This window comes from Atractosteus spatula, chromosome 14 (assembly GCF_055471065.1).
Source record: "Atractosteus spatula isolate fAtrSpa1 chromosome 14, fAtrSpa1.hap1, whole genome shotgun sequence".
Lineage (NCBI taxonomy): Eukaryota > Metazoa > Chordata > Actinopteri > Semionotiformes > Lepisosteidae > Atractosteus > Atractosteus spatula.
This window is the reverse complement of record NC_142719.1, coordinates 35013715-35032084: the sequence shown is the minus strand read 5'-3', so window position 1 is coordinate 35032084 and position 18370 is coordinate 35013715. Positions and strand designations below refer to the sequence as shown.

Below are 18370 nucleotides of genomic sequence, written 5' to 3'. Positions count from 1 at the left end.
ACAGTTTAAAGTACACTAACAGTACCTTCGTCATGATTGAACATTGATTTATAAGAAGAACGATCACAATCTTATAATTACAGAAATAGCGCAATTTCAAGTAAAAAACGGTAATACAGTTTTTTGTATTCACGATTGTGAAGATGAATAGCAAAGATATCTTAAAAAGAATTTAAGAGCTACGTTATTTAGAATTGATTTACTAAATTTCGTGTTTCATAGATATACCGGTCTGACTTTTAAAATAAAAAATAACAATTAATATTGTGTCATATATTGGCCACAAATGCCAGAAAACGAATGAATGTGAAGTATATTCTTCAAAATTCATCAGAGTGTTTCTCAACTCTGTTTACGTAATGTATTAAACAAAGAATGCATTGAAGTCTAGCACATTAATTTTGTATTTAAAACTTACATTAAATACAAATTATTTTTTTTCTATGAAGCTTCTCTTTTTAATAGACTCCAATAATTTAATAGACTTCATTTATTATATTAAAGAAACGTAATTCTGGCCAAAAGTAAAGGGATCATTCCTAAATTTAGATTACACCGAATGAAGAATTATCACCTTATATACAAAGTCCTGGTGGTAATAATGATAAGAGCTCTAAAGTTTTGTAAAAGCCAAAAGCATTAAGAATGTTTCACTAAAGAACATGATGCCTTAAAACTTTTTCAGGTGAAATTTTAAAGATAATTTATTTCCAAAACTAAGAGCCCTCACGGGACACTACATATGAAAATACACATTTACCTCAGCTGTAAAAGTGTTTCAAATACTACACAATTACACATAGCATTACATATGAAAAGCACAATGAAAAAGTAAAAGTAGGTCTAACCTAAAATACTAAATCTACTACGATGAACATGAATACAAGTTTCATATGAAATATCTTCTTACACAACGTCCATTAACAGAGACAACAATAGTTTAATTTGAGACACTATACTACTGTATAATGAAATACTCACACACCAGAAGACTTTCAGCAAAAGGCAATGAACAAGCCACTATTTCGAAATATCTAATCCTTTAAAAAAACAAGACTATCCGCAAAAGCGCAATCAAAATAAAGCAATTTGTGTTTTGTAATAAAACACCCAATTTTATGTGTTAGCTCAAATCAGTACATGGAAAAACAAAATGTTCTCAAAAAAAAATTAAAGACACATTCTACTTTTAAATTAACACATTCACTCATATACTTATATTGACCCATTTGACTGCCCACTCATTTTGGTTTAAATATACTACTTTATAATGATATAGAAGTTAACAGCAAAATGTATGTATTTTATACTAGTATTCCTACTATGGAGGGAAATGTTGAATATCTTGTAAGTAAATTAATCACACAATGTTTACCTAAGAACGGACTTCTTCCACAGAATCTTTGACTTCTTCGCATGTATAGGCTACATTCTCAGGACTTTTAAAAGATTTCTCAACTGGTAGCGTGTTCTCTTTGTAAGATCTTACAAACTTGAAGTCGCTTGTGGCAGAACCTGTTGTTAAGAAAGCATCATAGTTGTAGGAATGATGAAGTGTTTCAAAATTTGTCAGAAAATATGCACCGGGAATGGCAATGGCACCATCCAGCAATAACCTCGGTTTTCCTCTTGAGCAGAATCTGATTGTGACAATCAGAACGATGAAAGTGAAGAAGAAGAGGGAAACTGTAGCCATTGAAATAATCAAATAAACTGTTAAATATGAATCTCTCTCTCTGGATAGTAGACTATTCTTTGAGTTATCTTTTCCTAAAATGACAAGGTTTTGCTTCACTGCATCAGAATAAAAAATGTCTCGCTTTGCCCCGATTTCTCCATTGTGGAGAGCAATAGTGAAAAGTCCCAGATCAGTCGACTTCACTATCTGATATGAGAGCCACGTGTTTTGACCGAATCAACATCTACAGCGATCAACATGGAAACCAGGGATCCCTGAGCACCTCTGGGGACAGCCTTGGCCATGAAAGAGTTTCCCAACTGAACAGGGTACAATATCTGTGGAGAATTATCATTTTGATCTGTTATAAAGACACTCACAGTGACATTGCTGCTGAGTGAAGGATAACCATTGTCTGCAGCGACAACGAGCACCTTGAATTCTCTGAACTGCTCATAATCAAACGCTCTGACAGCGTGTATCACCCCAGTGTCCCGGTTAATGGATAAAAACAATGATACTGGAATCCCATTTACATCACTTGAAAACAAAGAATATGACACAGTGCCATTCTGTTTCCAGTCAGAGTCTCTTGCTGTTACAGTACAAATGGACGAGCCTGGAGTGTTGTTTCCAGTCACACAGGCAGTAGATGATTGTTGGACAAACTCTTGTAAAGTAATTTACAGGATCTACCGTTATATTTAATTAAGATACTCCTGGGATACTTAAAATAATACATTTCTACTGGATATATACATTAAATCAAAGCAACTGTTATTATTAAAAATACACATACTTCACATTTTTCAACAGACACCCATGTCTGAGTCTAGGACCTAGTAGTATACAATATCTCAATTTTGTAAGTCAAATATATTCAACTGTAATCACTTTGGGACATCCGATTTCTCATTACAATTCCCTTTTAGCCGAAAAAAATAGATCTTAATCGTGTATTTCATGTTATTACTTAATCTCAAATGACTGATTAACGTGCACGTCCATTTATTTCAGCACTATTTTTCCGAACAGCAACCGAAAAACTACTATGATTACAAATATTTCAGTCATGGGCTCTAGAAGAAGATTTTTTTTTTCTTTAAATTAACGTGTCTCTGTTTATAATAAAATATAAGACCCGTGAGGGACTGGAGTCACGACATGGGTGTACACGGTCTTTTGAGCCTGTTGCTTGCCTTGATAGACGGTGAGAAAATGTATGGTGATGAATTAGATCACACGAAAAAGCGATTGATCCTCGAGCATATTACCGTTATGTCAAAACTGATATGAAAGCTATCTACAGACTCCATCTTATTAATAAAATTAATTCATAAATTTCCGATTTACTCAAATTTGAGGCCACCTTTAATGATATAAAGATAATAAGAGCGAGATGAAAAATGTGGTCCCAGATGTGCTCAGTAAAAGCTAAACAAAAATGATCCAAGATGGAATAACAATATATTTTTGTGTAAAATGTGTGTAAGCAATAATGATACGACAGTTAGGGTTTCAGAAAATGCAAACTAGAGTACAAGGAACGTTTCAAGATTACACAGTATGTCCTAAGCGTTTTAAAGTCATTAAATTAAAAAAAACTTCATTTACAAACGTGAAAGATCCAATGAACAAGAGCAGCAAGCAAAGGAAATAAAAGCCACAATGCGAAAATAATATTAAAGCAAAAACGACCAATAGCGGGTGCAATTTTACTCTTCAATATCATTTCATAGACACTAAGCTAAATGCTAAACTCTCACAAAAACGTTTCTTTTAACACCTGACCGTTTAATAGAGATATCTATATTCTAACTTTAGAGAAAGGAATTCTAATGTGCTGAAACGTAACACGCCTCTCAAACACAACAAACTACAAAATTAGTTACCAAATGTACTGGGCTGCTGCGATGTGCAAACAATAATAATCTAAACTTTTAGTCTGGAAAAACAACCCTATAAAGACCAGGAAGACGCGATTAATACATCACACAGAGAGTAGGGTTTTCCGTTGGTAAATGCATAGCAAAATGTTAAAAAAATAAGCTATTTAATTTCACAATATTTACCTGTGAAGACAGTTCTTCTGCATTATCTTTAACTTCCTGCTTAGTAGTTTCTTTCTCAGGAGCTTTAAAACCATGTTCGGCTGGCAGCGTGTTTCCATTGTAAGATCTCACAAACTTGAAATCGCTCGTGGTGGAGCCCGTCGTTAGATAAGCGTCATAGATATAAGAATGACGCAGAGTTCCAGAACCCTCGACTTCCGCATAGCTGGGTGGGAAAAACGCACCGGGAATGGCGACGGCACCGTCCAGCAACATTCTCGGTTTTCTGCTTCGGCAAATTCGTATTGTCACAATTACACCGATGAAAACGAGAAACAACAAGGATACAACAACCAATGAAATAATCAGATACACTGTCAGGTTGGTATTCTGTTGTATGGTAGACATATCTTTCAGTTCTGGTATTTCTGCGACATTATCCGAAATGATTAAAACTACAGAACACGTCGTTGAATATGAAGGTTGTCCATTGTCTTTCACCATGATCATGAGATTTTGTTTTACTGTATCAGTTTCAGCTATGTCTCTCTTTGTCCTGATTTCTCCATTGTGCAGATCAATAACGAAAAGTCCCGGATCAGTCGATTTCACTATCTGATAGGAGAGCCACGCGTTCTGTCCAGAGTCGGCGTCCACTGCTACTACTTTAGAAATTAAAGACCCCGCATGAGCACCTTTGGGTACCATTTCAGTCATGAAAGAGTTCCCTGGCTGAGCAGGATACAATATCTGTGGAGAATTATCATTTTGATCTGTGATGAAAACACACACTGTCACGTTACTGCTTAACTGTGGAGATCCGTTGTCTTTTGCGACAACGAGCACTTTGAATTCTCTGAACTGCTCATAATCAAACGCTCTGACAGCGTGTATCACCCCAGTGTCCCGGTTAATGGATAAAAACGACGATACTGGAGCCCCTTTGATATCACTTGAAAACAAAGAATATGACACAGTGCCGTTCTGTTTCCAGTCATGGTCTCTTGCTGTTACAGAACTAATGGACGAGCCTGGAGTGTTGTTTTCAGTCACATAGGCAGTATAAGACTGCTGGACAAACTCTGGTGCGTTGTCATTTATATCCGATATGTACAACTGTATGATTTTTGAAGACGAAAGAGGAGGGGAACCCTCGTCGGTGGCAGTAATTGTTATGTTGTATTCTGAAACTTTCTCTCGGTCCAGTTCACCATCAGTTACCAGAGAATAATAGCTTTGAATAGACGGAACTAACTTGAAAGGAACAGACTGCTGAATAGAACAGCGAACTTGACTGTTGTCTTGGGAATCATTGTCCTGTATGTTTATGATGCCAACTTCAGTACCAGGTGAAGTGTTCTCGGGAATGGAATCACTTAATGATTTGAGAAATATAACAGGTGCGTTATCATTTACGTCAGTAATTTCAATTATAACTTTCGTCTGAGAAGCTAACCCAGCTCCATCTTTGGCCTGAATTCGAATTTCATAATAGGATTCGTCCTCGAAATCGATAGGCCCGGTTACTTTAATTTCTCCGGTTTTGTGATCAAGAACAAACAGTTTCTCAGCTTTATTAGAAATCCGACTGAATTCATAAGTCACTTCCCCGTTTTCACCCTCGTCTTCATCTCTGGCGCTAACTCTGACCACTGTAGTATCCACGGGGGAATTTTCTGCAAGACTCACTTTATAAACACTTTGGCTAAACACAGGGATATTGTCGTTAGCATCGAGCACGGATATTTGTATAGTTACAGTCCCAGATCTCTGAGGGATTCCTCCGTCAGCGGCAGTTAACAGTAAAGTAACTTCCTGTTGCCTTTCACGATCCAGCTCTTTTTCTAGAACTAGCTCCACATGATTACCTCCATCTGGGTTTCTCTGAACATCGAGAACAAAATTGTCATTATCCTGAAGGGTATAGCTCTGAACTGAATTCTGTCCTATATCAGGATCGTGGGCCTCGTTCACTGGGAACCGAGCACCTTTAACAGCAGACTCTCGAATTTCTAGCTTTATGAAATTCCTTGTGAATGTCGGCGGATTGTCATTGATGTCTTGTATTTGCACAGTAATACGATGTAACTCCAAGGGATTTTCAAGTACAAGCTCAAAATTTAAAACACATGCAGATTTCTGAGCGCATAGCTCCTCTCTGTCTATTCTTTCTGCAACAGTCAAATCGCCGGTGTCCAGATTAAAGTCACAATACTGTCTGCTCCTTTTAAAATCTACACGGGCTTTGCGGGCTGCAATTTGTTTTACATCAAGTCCTAAATCTGACATTAGGCTTCCAATCACAGACCCGCGTTTCATTTCCTCTGGAATCGAATAGCTTACATCTCCGGATATGATACGCGGTGTTAAGAATATGAAAACAAAACAATGTACCTGCCTTAACACGGAGGAGTATTTGTATTCCATCGCCATGTTGAATCGAGGGGAAATACGTTTGTTCCAGTTTAGTCCAACCGTTTAATGGATACACATTTCCATTAAGAAATCAACTGCAAATGTGCCTAAGACTTTGCTAAACAGAATGAAACCGGGAAGAGAATCCGAACGGTTTACAGCTTCTCTGATGTGCAGCAGCTTGCATCTTGCTTGTGGGTAGTATGTCAGTGGGAGTGGTGCTGGGGAATTATACATCCCCCACTTGGTGAATAGCGACACCTTGAGGATTTAATTGAAAGTATGAGACATCACAAAAACTGTAAAAATATGTACAGTGTAAAATACACTAACATTATCTGCACAATGATTGAAAACATTGATTTTTAAGAAAATGGAACACAATCTTATGATTACAGATTAAGTGTAATTTCCTGCGAAAAGGGGTAACATTTTTTCAACAGCTGTAAAGTTAAATATAAATTATATGTACAACAGATTTTCAGAGGTGAGTTAATTTTAATTTATCCCGTATTTCACTGATATCACGTTCTGCGTTTAAAGTAAAATTAAAATCAATTACTGTTGTGTCATATGTCGGCCAACAATGACCATAAAATAATGAATGTGAGGTCCAATCTTAAAAAGTCAACAGAATGTTTCTAACCTCTGTTCGATACTGTATTAAGCAGAAAGAATGGTTTGCTTTCGAGCACATTGATTTTTGAAGTTTCTATACATGTTATCTAGGTGGTATCTCTTTTGATAGACTTCATTAATGTATTTAATTAAAGACATGTAAATTAAAGACATTGCTGGCAGAAAGAAAAAGGAATACAACCTAATTCTAAATTACTCCAAATGAAAAACTGTGATCTTATATACAAGTACACGTTAGCGATAACGATAACAGTTGTATTGCTTCAAAAAGAAGCCGGAAGTATTAAGAATATTTCAGTCTAGCACATAATATCTTAAAACTTTTAAAGTAAAAAATTAAAGGGAATTAATATCCAAAAATTGAGAGTTTCGCAAGGGACACTACTTAAGAAAAAAAAAATTAAATTCCCCCCCTACGCCCAGAACTGAAACCCAGCCACAAAACTGTATCAAATAGCACATAACATTGACAGAAGACATTGGAGATGGAAAAACACAAAGACAAAATAAAAGTAGGTTTAACCTAAATTACTAACACTGTCTCGAAGAACACGAACTGCAAAATTCAATATATAATATATTCTTACACAACGCCGATTTACAGAAACAAGAACATAATAATTTGAGGGCAAAACACTATACAGTACGAAAATACACACCAAAAGCCTTTCACCAAAAGTCAACGAACAAGGAATTGTTGCCAAATTGATTATATTGCTATGATGTGCAGACAATGATTATCTAAACCTTTTAAAAACAAGACTACAGTATATCAGGAAAAGGGTCAGCAAATTAAAGCAATTTGTGTTCTGTAATTAAACACATGCAATATTTCTATGAGTTTCTTAAAATCAATACACAGAAATACAGAAAGTTGTCAATAAAACGCAAAGACACATTGTAGAATTATTTGAATACTTTAAATCGAGACATGCCTTTTAAGAGCCCACTTATTTTGATTTAAAAATAATACTTTACACTACCATAAGAAGAGCAGCAAGACCCACAAAAGCAGAGCGTTTTTCTCCTACGTGGGGAAATGTTACATATCATGTAAGTGAATTAATTGCACATGGTTTACCTGGGAAGAGACGTCTTCTGCAGAATCTTTGACTTGTTCTTGTTTACAGGCTTCATTCTGGGGACTTTTAAAAGCATGATCGACTGGTAGCGTGTTCTCATTGTAAGATCTTACAAACTTGAAGTCGCTTGTGGCAGAACCTGTTGTTAAGAAAGCGTCATAGTTGTAGGAATGACGAAGTGTTCCCGAGCCCTCAACCTCGGCGAAATTTGTCGGAAAATATGCACCGGGAATGGCAACGGCACCGTCCAGCAATAACCTCGGTTTTCCTCTTCGGCAAAATTTGATTGTGACAATCAGAACGATGAAAGTGAAGAAAAAGAGCGAAACTGCAGCCAATGAAATTATCAAATAAACTGTTAAGTTTGAATCTCTCTCCTGAACAGCAGACATGTCTTTGAGTTCTGGTACTGCTGCCAAGTCGTCTGAAATGATTAAATATACAGAACAGGTTGTCGAATATGAAGGCTGTCCGTTATCCTTCACTAAAATGATAAGGTTTTGCTTCATTGCGTCAGATTCAGAAATATCTCGCTTTGCCCTGATTTCTCCATTGTGGAGACCAATGGTAAAAATTCCGGGATCAGTCGATTTCACTATCTGATATGACAGCCACGCGTTTTGACCCGAATCCGCATCTACAGCGATCACCTTGGAAACCAGAGAGCCCGCGTGAACAGCTCTGGGGACAACCTCGGTCATGAAAGAGCTCCCCGACTGAACAGGGTACAATATCTGTGGAGAATTATCGTTTTGATCTGTTATGAAGACACTCAGAGTGGCATTGCTGCTGAGTGAAGGATAACCATTGTCTGCAGCGACAACGAGCACCTTGAATTCTCTGAACTGTTCATAATCAAACGCTCTGACAGCGTGTATCACCCCAGTGTCCCGGTTAATGGATAACAACGACGATACTGGCGCCCCTTTGATATCACTTGAAAATAAAGAATATGAGACGGTGCCGTTCTGCTTCCAGTCAGGGTCTCTTGCTGTTACAGAACTAATGGACGAGCCTGGAGTGTTGTTTTCAGTCACATAGGCAGTATACGACTGTTGGACAAACTCTGGTGCGTTGTCATTGATATCGGAAATAAACAACTGAATAGTTTTAGAGGAAGAAAGAGGAGGAGAACCCTCGTCGGTGGCAGTAATTGTTATGTTGTATTCTGAAACTTTCTCTCGGTCCAGTTCACCCTCAGTTACCAGAGAATAATAGTTTTTAATAGACGGGACTAACTTGAAAGGAACAGTCTGCTGAATAGAACAGCGAACTTGACTGTTGGCTTCTGAATCTCTGTCCTGTACGTTTATGATGCCGACTTCTGTACCAGGTGAAGTGTTTTCGGGAATGGAGGAAATTGAAGATTTGAAAAAAATAATAGGTGCGTTATCATTTACATCAGTAATTTCTAATATAACTTTCGTTTGAGAAGCTAACCCAGCTCCATCTTTGGCCTGAATTCGAATTTCATAATACGATTCGTCTTCGAAATCGACCGCTCCGGTTACTTTAATTTCTCCGGTTTTGTGATCAAGAGCAAACAGTTTCTCAGCTTTATTAGAAATCCGACTGAATTCATAAGTCACTTCCCCATTAGCTCCCTCGTCTTCATCGTTGGCTCTTACTGTGACCACTACAGTATCCACGGGGGAATTTTCTGCAAGACTCACTTTATAAACACTTTGGCTAAATACAGGGATATTGTCATTAGCATCGAGCACGGTGATTTGTATAGTTACAGTCCCAGATCTCTGAGGGATTCCTCCGTCAGCGGCAGTTAACAGTAAAGTAACCTCCTGATGCCTTTCACGATCCAGTTCTTTTTCTAGTACTAGCTCCACATGCTTACCTCCATCAGGGTTTCTCTGAACAGCCAAAACAAAATTGTCATTATCCTGAAGTGTGTAGCTTTGAACTGAGTTCTGTCCTATATCAGGATCGTGGGCCTCGTTCACTGGGAACCGAGCACCTTTATCAGCAGACTCTCGAATTTCTAGCTTTATGAAATTCCTTGTGAATGTCGGCGGATTGTCATTGATGTCTTGTATTTGCACAGTAATACGATGTAACTCCAAGGGATTTTCAAGTACAAGCTCAAAATTTAAAACACATGCAGATTTCTGAGCGCATAGCTCCTCTCTGTCTATTCTTTCTGCAACAGTCAAATCGCCGGTGTCCAGATTAAAGTCACAATACTGTCTGCTCCCTTGAAAATCTACACGGGCATTGCGGGCTGCAATTTGTTTAACATCGAGTCCTAAATCTGACATTAGGCTTCCAATCACAGACCCGCGTTTCATTTCCTCTGGAATCGAATAGCTTACATCTCCGGATATGATACGCGGTGTTAAGAATATGAATACAAAACAATGTACCTGCCTTAATACGGAGAAGTATTTGTATTCCATCGCCATGTTCAACCGAGAGGAAATACTTTTGTTCCAGTTTAGTCCAACCGTTTAATGGATAGACATTTCCATTAAGAAATCAACTGCAAACGTGCCTACGACTTTGCTAAACAGAATGAAACCGGGAACAGAATCCGAACGGTTTACAGCTTCTCTGATGTGCAGCAGCTTGCATCTTGCTTGTGGGTAGTATGTCAGTGGGAGTGGTGCTGGGGAATTATACATCCCCCACTTGGTGAATAGCGACACCTTGAGGATTTAATGAATTGTACGTGCCAGGCTCAAAGAAACTGAAAAAATCCATACATTATGAATACAGTAACATCACCTGCATCATGATGGAATATACTGATTATGAAACATGAACACAGTATTATGGTGACCAATTTAGTGCAATTTCAAGTGAAAAACATGAACATACATTTTCAACAGAAGTAACGATAAATGTCAATGAAATGTGAAAAAATATGAATACTGTGTCATATGATGGCAGGAAACGAATACATTTCAGATCCAGTCTTAAACATTCAATCAGAATGTTTCTCACCTCTGTTCATGTAAAATATTAAACGCAAACAATAGATTGTCGTCAAACACATTCATTTTGTAATTAAAGTTTACACGAATGTTATCTATGGGATTTCACTTTTTAATAGACTATACTAATTTATTTTTTAAAATCTGATCGTGGAAGAAAGAATGAATTGACCAAAACATACATTTCTCACAATGAAAAACTATGATTTTGCATCTATATTAGCATTGATAATAACGATAAGAGCTCTATGGTTTCATTAAAAATCCAAAATCATTTGTATGTATCAGTAAAGCACATAACGTTTTAAACTTCTTAGGGTATCATTTTAAATGGGATTTAATGCCAAAAACTGATAGCTCAACATCTCCCGCAATGCCACACACTGAAAAAAAAGCCAAAAAAGTGTCTTGGATAGTACTTAACGACAGAAAGCATAACGAATAAAAAACACTATGACATCATAAAAGTAGATCTGAAATAAAATGCTAAATCTGCTACAAAAAAATGAAGTACAACAGTAATATAAAATATATCCCTACACAACATTGTTCAGTAGAAACAACATTCTAAATTGTGAGCAAGACACTGTAAAGAAAATACATAACAAAACCCTTTCACCAAAAGTCAACGAACAAAGGAACCGTTCCCTAATTCACTGTATTGCTATGATGTGCAAGCATTATCTAAACCTTTTAAAACCAAAATAAAACGATTTCAGTTCTGTAATGAAACATATCTCGGCACACAGAACATCAAGACGTTTTCAATAAATGGTAAAGACATACTACAGTATTATTTTGACTCATTTGCTCAAAACATGCTGTTTAATAGCCCACTTATTTTGGTTAAATAAAACACTTTACAGTGACATTAAGAGAGCAGCAAGACGCAAAAGCGGAGCGTTTTACTCCTACTGTACGTGGGGAAATGTTACATATCATGTAAGTGAATTAATTGCACGACATTTACCTGGGAAGAGACGTCTTCTGCAGAATCCTTGACTTGTTCTTGTTTACAGGCTTCATTCTGGGGACTTTTAAAAGCATGATCGACTGGTAGCGTGTTCTCATTGTAAGATCTTACGAACTTGAAGTCGCTTGTGGCAGAACCTGTTGTTAAGAAAGCGTCATAGTTGTAGGAATGACGAAGTGTTCCCGAGCCCTCAACCTCGGCGAAATTTGTCGGAAAATATGCACCGGGAATGGCAACGGCACCGTCCAGCAATAACCTCGGTTTTCCTCTTCGGCAAAATCTGATTGTGACAATCAGAACGATGAAAGTGAAGAAAAAGAGCGAAACTGCAGCCAATGAAATTATCAAATAAACTGTTAAGTTTGAATCTCTCTCCTGAACAGCAGACATGTCTTTGAGTTCTGGTACTGCTGCCAAGTCGTCTGAAATGATTAAATATACAGAACAGGTTGTCGAATATGAAGGCTGTCCGTTATCCTTCACTAAAATGATAAGGTTTTGCTTCATTGCGTCAGATTCAGAAATATCTCGCTTTGCCCTGATTTCTCCATTGTGGAGACCAATGGTAAAAATTCCGGGATCAGTCGATTTCACTATCTGATATGACAGCCACGCGTTTTGACCCGAATCCGCATCTACAGCGATCACCTTGGAAACCAGAGAGCCCGCGTGAACAGCTCTGGGGACAACCTCGGTCATGAAAGAGCTCCCCGACTGAACAGGGTACAATATCTGTGGAGAATTATCGTTTTGATCTGTTATGAAGACACTCAGAGTGGCATTGCTGCTGAGTGAAGGATAACCATTGTCTGCAGCGACAACGAGCACCTTGAATTCTCTGAACTGTTCATAATCAAACGCTCTGACAGCGTGTATCACCCCAGTGTCCCGGTTAATGGATAAAAACGACGATACTGGCGCCCCTTTGATATCACTTGAAAATAAAGAATATGAGACGGTGCCGTTCTGCTTCCAGTCAGGGTCTCTTGCTGTTACAGAACTAATGGACGAGCCTGGAGTGTTGTTTTCAGTCACATAGGCAGTATACGACTGTTGGACAAACTCTGGTGCGTTGTCATTGATATCGGAAATAAACAACTGAATAGTTTTAGAGGAGGAAAGAGGAGGAGAACCCTCGTCGGTGGCAGTAATTGTTATGTTGTATTCTGAAACTTTCTCTCGGTCCAGTTCACCCTCAGTTACCAGAGAATAATAGTTTTTAATAGACGGGACTAACTTGAAAGGAACAGACTGCTGAATAGAACAGCGAACTTGACTGTTGGCTTCAGAATCTCTGTCCTGTACGTTTATGATGCCGACTTCTGTACCAGGTGAAGTGTTCTCGGGAATGGAGGTGCTTAAAGATTTGAGAAATATAACAGGTGCGTTATCATTTACGTCAGTAATTTCAATTATAACCTTCGCCTGAGAAGCTAACCCAGCTCCGTCTTCAGCCTGAATTCGAATTTCATAATATAATTCGTCTTCGAAATCGATAGGGCCAGTTACTTTAATTTCTCCGGTTTTGTGATCAAGATCAAACAGTTTCGCTGCTTTATCAGAAATACGAATAAATTCATAAGTCACTTCTCCATTTGTTCCCTCGTCTAAATCTCTTGCGCTAACTTTTGCTACGATTGTATCCAAGGGTGAATTTTCGGCAAGATTGACTTTATATATACCCTGGCTAAACACAGGGATATTGTCATTAATATCCACCACTATGACCTGTATAACTACAGTACCGGTCTTCTGTGGAGTTCCTCCGTCTGATGCAATAAGTAACAAAGTAATCTCCTGCTGCTTCTCTCTGTCCAGTTCTTTCTCTAATACCAGTTCACCGTATTTACCTCCGTCTGGACTGGTATGAACAGCAAAAGCAAAGTTTTCATTTTTATTAAGTGTATAGCTTTGAACTGAATTCAGTCCTATATCAGGGTCATGGGCCTCGTTCACTGGGTAGCGAGTCCCTATATCTGCTGACTCCGTAATGTCTAGCTTTATGAGATCCTTAGGAAATCTCGGTGAATTATCATTTATATCTTGGATTTGAACAACTATACGATGCAATTCCAGTGGATTTTCCAGTACAAGCTCAAAATTTAAAACACATGTAGCCTTCTGAGCGCATAGCTCCTCTCTGTCTATTCTTCCTGCAACAGTCAAATCGCCGGTGTCCAGATTAAAGTCACAGTACTGTCGGCTCCCTTTAAAATCTACACGGGCTTTGCGGGCTTTAATTTGCTTAACATCGAGTCCTAAGTCATGCATTAGATTCCCAATCACAGACCCGCGTTTCATTTCTTCTGGAATAGAATAGTTTACATCTCCAGAACTGATATGCAAGATTACGAAAAAGAAAACAAAACAATGTACCTGCCTTGAAACAGAGAATCCTTTGTATTCCAGCCCCATATTGAATCGATAGGAGATGCTTATGTTTCACTTTATTCCAATTGCATATTTGTCATACGTATTTCCCTTATAGAATCGCGTCGGTCTTGACTTACAACGATGTCCGGAATGTATAAAACGTTAATAGAATCCGACTGGTTCAGAGGTTTGCGCTGTTAATCGGGTAAGGCGTCTGCTACTGTACCATGTATCTTTGCAGTGGGAGCGAATGTGGATTTTACTCCCCCTTGTTGGTGAATAGCGACACCATGAGTTGTACTATAAAGCTACAGAAACTGTATTTACAATTACTGCAAGAGTATTAGTAGCAGAAGTAATAGTAATTTAATAAAACATAAGTATAGTAATAACTAGTAATTGACCTAACAGGCGATTAAAGTTCTTCACAACACGTGGAATCTTGAAAACAGCCTTATGAAATCGGTTTTCATAGGAAAAAACACCGCATAGCTAAGTAACATGAGCATTGCACCTTGAAACGCTTAGCGAAGTGTTTGCGTAGAAAAACTTTAAAAAATGGTCTAATAACCACATAACATACATTTTCTTATTGTTTAGTTGTTATACCCCTTTTCACAATATTGGTAATATCAAAAAATGATGATGGTGATGATGCTGACTCAGTATATACTACCTTTTATTTAGTAAGACTATCAAAAAGTAAAGAACCACGAATTCATCATTAAATGTTCTGAAATTATCGATAACAAAAGAAACGGTTACATAAGTGAAGCTAATGTTTCCTACCTGACATGCCACTTCAGTTCCATCATTTATCATCCCTTTCCCATCTCCCTCTTCGTTTCCCTTCATTTTGATTGCATGATCAACCGGTAAAGTGTTCTCAGTGTAAGAGCTGACGAACTTGAAGTCGCTCGTGGCAGAGCCCGTTGTTAAGAAAGCGTCATAGTTGTAAGAATGACGCAGAGTTCCAGAGCTCTCGACTTCCGCATAGTTGGGTGGGAAAAACGCACCGGGAATGGCGACTGCACTGTCAAGAAACATCCTGGGCTTTCCTCCACTGCAAAACCTGACCGCCAGAATAATTGTAATGAAAATCAGAAAAAGAAAAGAAACTGCAGCCAGAGCGATAATCAAATACACTGTTAATTTTGAATTGCTGTTCTCGGCGGGTAAATCTCTCATTTCATGTAATTCTGCCAAGTTATCTGAAATGATTAAATAAACAGAGCACGTAGTAGAATAAGAGGGTTGTCCATTGTCCTTCACCAGGATGACGAGGTTTTGCTTCACTGCTTCAGATTCATAAAGATCACGTTTTATCCTGATTTCTCCATTGTGCAGATCAATAACGAAAAGTCCCGGATCCGTCGATTTCACTATCTGATATGACAGCCACGCGTTTTGTCCAGAGTCGGCATCGACTGCGATTACCTTGGACACTAGGGACCCCACATTAGCAGTTTTGGGGACCAAGTCAGTCATAAAAGAGGTCCCCGACTGAACAGGGTATAATATCTGTGGAGGATTATCGTTTAGATCTGTAATGAAGACACTCAAAGTTACATTGCTGCTTAGCTGTGGTGAGCCATTGTCCTGGGCAACTACTTTAACTTTGAAATTTCTTAACTGCTCATAATCAAATGACCTGACAGCATGTATCACCCCACTGTCCCGGTTAATGGATAAAAAAGAAGTTACTGGCATCCCGTTGACCTCACTGGGAAATATCGAATAGGAGACTGTACCGTTCTGATTCCAGTCCGGATCTACAGCTATAACAGAGCAAATGGAAGACCCTGGGATATTATTTTCCGAAACATAAGCAACGTATGATTGTTGATTGAATGTCGGATGATTGTCATTAACATCAGAAACTGAAAACTGAAGCATCTTAAAAGAAGAAAGAGACAAGGTTCCCTCGTCGGTTGCAGTAATTGTGATATTGTATTCTGAAACTGTTTCACGGTCCAGTTCCGTTTCAGTAACCAAAGAATAATAATTTTTAATTGATGGGACTAGTCTGAACGGAATATGTTGAGGAATAGAACATGTAACCTTGCTGTTTTCCTCAGAGTCCCGGTCTTGTACATTTATAATAGCAACTTCTGTGCCAGGTGAAACGTTTTCGGGAATTGGATTGATCAGAGATTTTACATAAATAACTGGAGGATTGTCGTTTAAGTCAGTAATTTGAATAATGACTTTGCTTTGTGAGGCCAGTCCAGCTCCGTCTTTGGCTTGAATGCGAATTTCAAAGACTGAACTCTCTTCAAAATCAATCGGTCCTTTTACAAAAATCTCTCCCGTTCTGCGATCAATCCGAAATAATTGTTTAGCTTTGTCAGAGATATGACTAAATGCATAATTTACCTCTCCATTTGCGCCCTCGTCTTTATCCGTGGCACTAACTCTCACAACAAATGTGTCTTCTGGTGAATTTTCGGTGAGACTGACTTTATAGACGGCCTGTGTAAACACGGGGACATTGTCATTTGAATCTAACACAGTAACTTGTATAACCGCAGTACCAGACCTCTGAGGATTGCCTCCGTCTACAGCAGTCAGCAACAAAGACAGTTCGTGCTGCTTTTCTCGATCCAATTCATTCTCCAATACGATTTCGCCGTATTTACCTCCGTCAGGGCTAGACTGAACAGCTAAAACGAAATGATCATTTGAACTAAGTACATAACTCTGCAGCGAATTGATTCCAATGTCTGAATCGTGGGCCTCATCCACAGGAAAACGAGTTCCTTTGACTGCCGATTCCCTTATTTCCAGTTTTATAGTGTCCATAGGAAATGTTGGTGCATTGTCATTTATGTCTTGAATTTCGACTACAATACGATGCAGCTCCAAAGGATTTTCTAGGACAAACTCAAAATCTAGAGCACATGAAGCCTTTTGTCCACACAGCTCTTCCCTGTCTATCCTTTCATTCACAAGCAAATCTCCTGCGTCCATGCTAATATCACAGTACCTTTTGCCCCCTTGAAAATCTATGCGGGCTTTCCGAGCTGCGGCTTTTTTGCTATCCAGTCCCAGATCTCGAGCTAGACTTCCAATAAGAGATCCGATTTTCATTTCCTCCGGTACAGAGTATCTAACGTCAGCAAGAGACCCGAGCACGGCCACAAAAGACAAGATGAAACAATGTACCTGCCAGGAACCGAAGACTTTATATCCCATCCCTACTCCTTGTCGACTCTCCTTTTTCTATTGTATTCCTTTTCGGATTTTCGGCACGATTCGACGCTTTTGCGGTCTTCAGACTTCAGTTTTACGCGATGACAGAACGAATAAGGAAAACGGGTAAGAAGCATAGAGGAACTATGGTGATGTGAGCCCTGTGCTGTGGTGTGGTGTAACAGCGGGAGTGTTTGAGTTCTGGTGCCTGCTTGGTAAATAGTGACACAGTGCGTTATAATCGAGAATTGCGTCCTTATATGTTAAATACATTGTTTTGCTATTATATTTATCACTAACTGATGTGTCTTTTTAGGATTTTAAAGTTTTAGAACAACCGGGTGCATTAAATAATAAGGTCTCATAAGTTCCGAAACTTCTTAGGACATCATTTCAGAAACGCAATAATAATCATTTAAAACGGCTTGTTTCACATTGTAAAACACATCTAAAAAGTTAAGCATGCACACTAATCGACTGTTTTAGGGGCACATTGCTTATTCGTATACTCATAATTCAAACTATTTTATATTGCGAACATTAAAGCGTAACTTAAAATGCACAAATCGATTAATAACGAAAATCAACAATTCAGTTGCAAAAAAAAACAAAGAAATAGGCTCCACGCAATATTTATTTCCGATAATCTCGTACAAATCTTGAAAAAATAGCTCTATTAGAAAAAAAACAGCTTTCTGTCAAAAACAAGAGGTTATTTATTATATATGTATTCAATCCCAGTGCCTGGAGAAAGATATCCTCTACGTTTGCATATTGTAGCCTTGTCTTTATTATAGTTCAAACTCCCACAAAGTGAACAGCAACAAAGGATATCTTATTAAATAGTGAAATACTCAAATGGAATTTATTTAAATTGATTACTTTAACTTCAAAAAGAAATTCAACTGTGAACATATTACATATTATATGTACTGTTCAGTACGCACAAAGCGATCAAACTCTCGTTATCTCTCAGTTCTTAGATACTATACACAATCTTGTTTACGTTGTACGTGTAC

The 18370-nt window shown here is 38.2% G+C and overlaps 4 protein-coding genes across 4 annotated transcripts in view; all 4 read right to left on the bottom strand.

Moving 5' to 3' along the window:
* Positions 1 to 10390, bottom strand: part of LOC148821226 (protocadherin gamma-C5-like) — a 173175-nt gene extending 162785 nt beyond the window's left edge. The window contains exon 1 of the mRNA XM_088932528.1: positions 7865 to 10390. Coding sequence (XP_088788654.1) covers positions 7865 to 10282 — 2418 coding nt within the window. The 5' untranslated portion in view covers positions 10283 to 10390. The remainder of the gene's footprint in view (positions 1 to 7864) is intronic.
* Positions 1882 to 6162, bottom strand: LOC148821227 (protocadherin beta-15-like). Its single transcript, XM_088932339.1, has 2 exons — positions 3751 to 6162; positions 1882 to 2016 (listed from the first exon to the last, which is right to left on the bottom strand). The coding sequence occupies exons 1-2, from the start codon at positions 6160 to 6162 to the stop codon at positions 1882 to 1884; spliced, it is 2547 nt and encodes an 848-aa protein (XP_088788465.1).
* A 1354-nt stretch (positions 10391 to 11744) lies between the features above and the next one.
* LOC148821225 (protocadherin beta-16-like) lies at positions 11745 to 14201 on the bottom strand. The gene has a single exon (XM_088933448.1). It carries the CDS (start codon positions 14199 to 14201, stop codon positions 11745 to 11747), a length of 2457 nt encoding a protein of 818 aa, XP_088789574.1.
* Positions 14202 to 14842: 641 nt separating this feature from the next.
* LOC148821224 (protocadherin beta-16-like) lies at positions 14843 to 17354 on the bottom strand. The gene is made up of 2 exons (XM_088933447.1): positions 14949 to 17354; positions 14843 to 14851 (listed from the first exon to the last, which is right to left on the bottom strand). The coding sequence occupies exons 1-2, from the start codon at positions 17352 to 17354 to the stop codon at positions 14843 to 14845; spliced, it is 2415 nt and encodes an 804-aa protein (XP_088789573.1).
* Between the last annotated feature and the right edge of the window lie 1016 nt (positions 17355 to 18370).

Coding starts and splice junctions, on each gene's coding strand:
- LOC148821227 (XM_088932339.1), bottom strand. CDS start 6,162: ATGGCGATGGAATACAAATACTCCTCCGTGTTAAGGCAGGTACATTGT. Junction 2,017..3,750: donor CAGAAGAACTGTCTTCACAG/GTAAATATTGTG, acceptor AATTCTCCACAG/ATATTGTACCCTGTTCAGTT.
- LOC148821225 (XM_088933448.1), bottom strand. CDS start 14,201: ATGGGGCTGGAATACAAAGGATTCTCTGTTTCAAGGCAGGTACATTGT.
- LOC148821224 (XM_088933447.1), bottom strand. CDS start 17,354: ATGGGATATAAAGTCTTCGGTTCCTGGCAGGTACATTGTTTCATCTTG.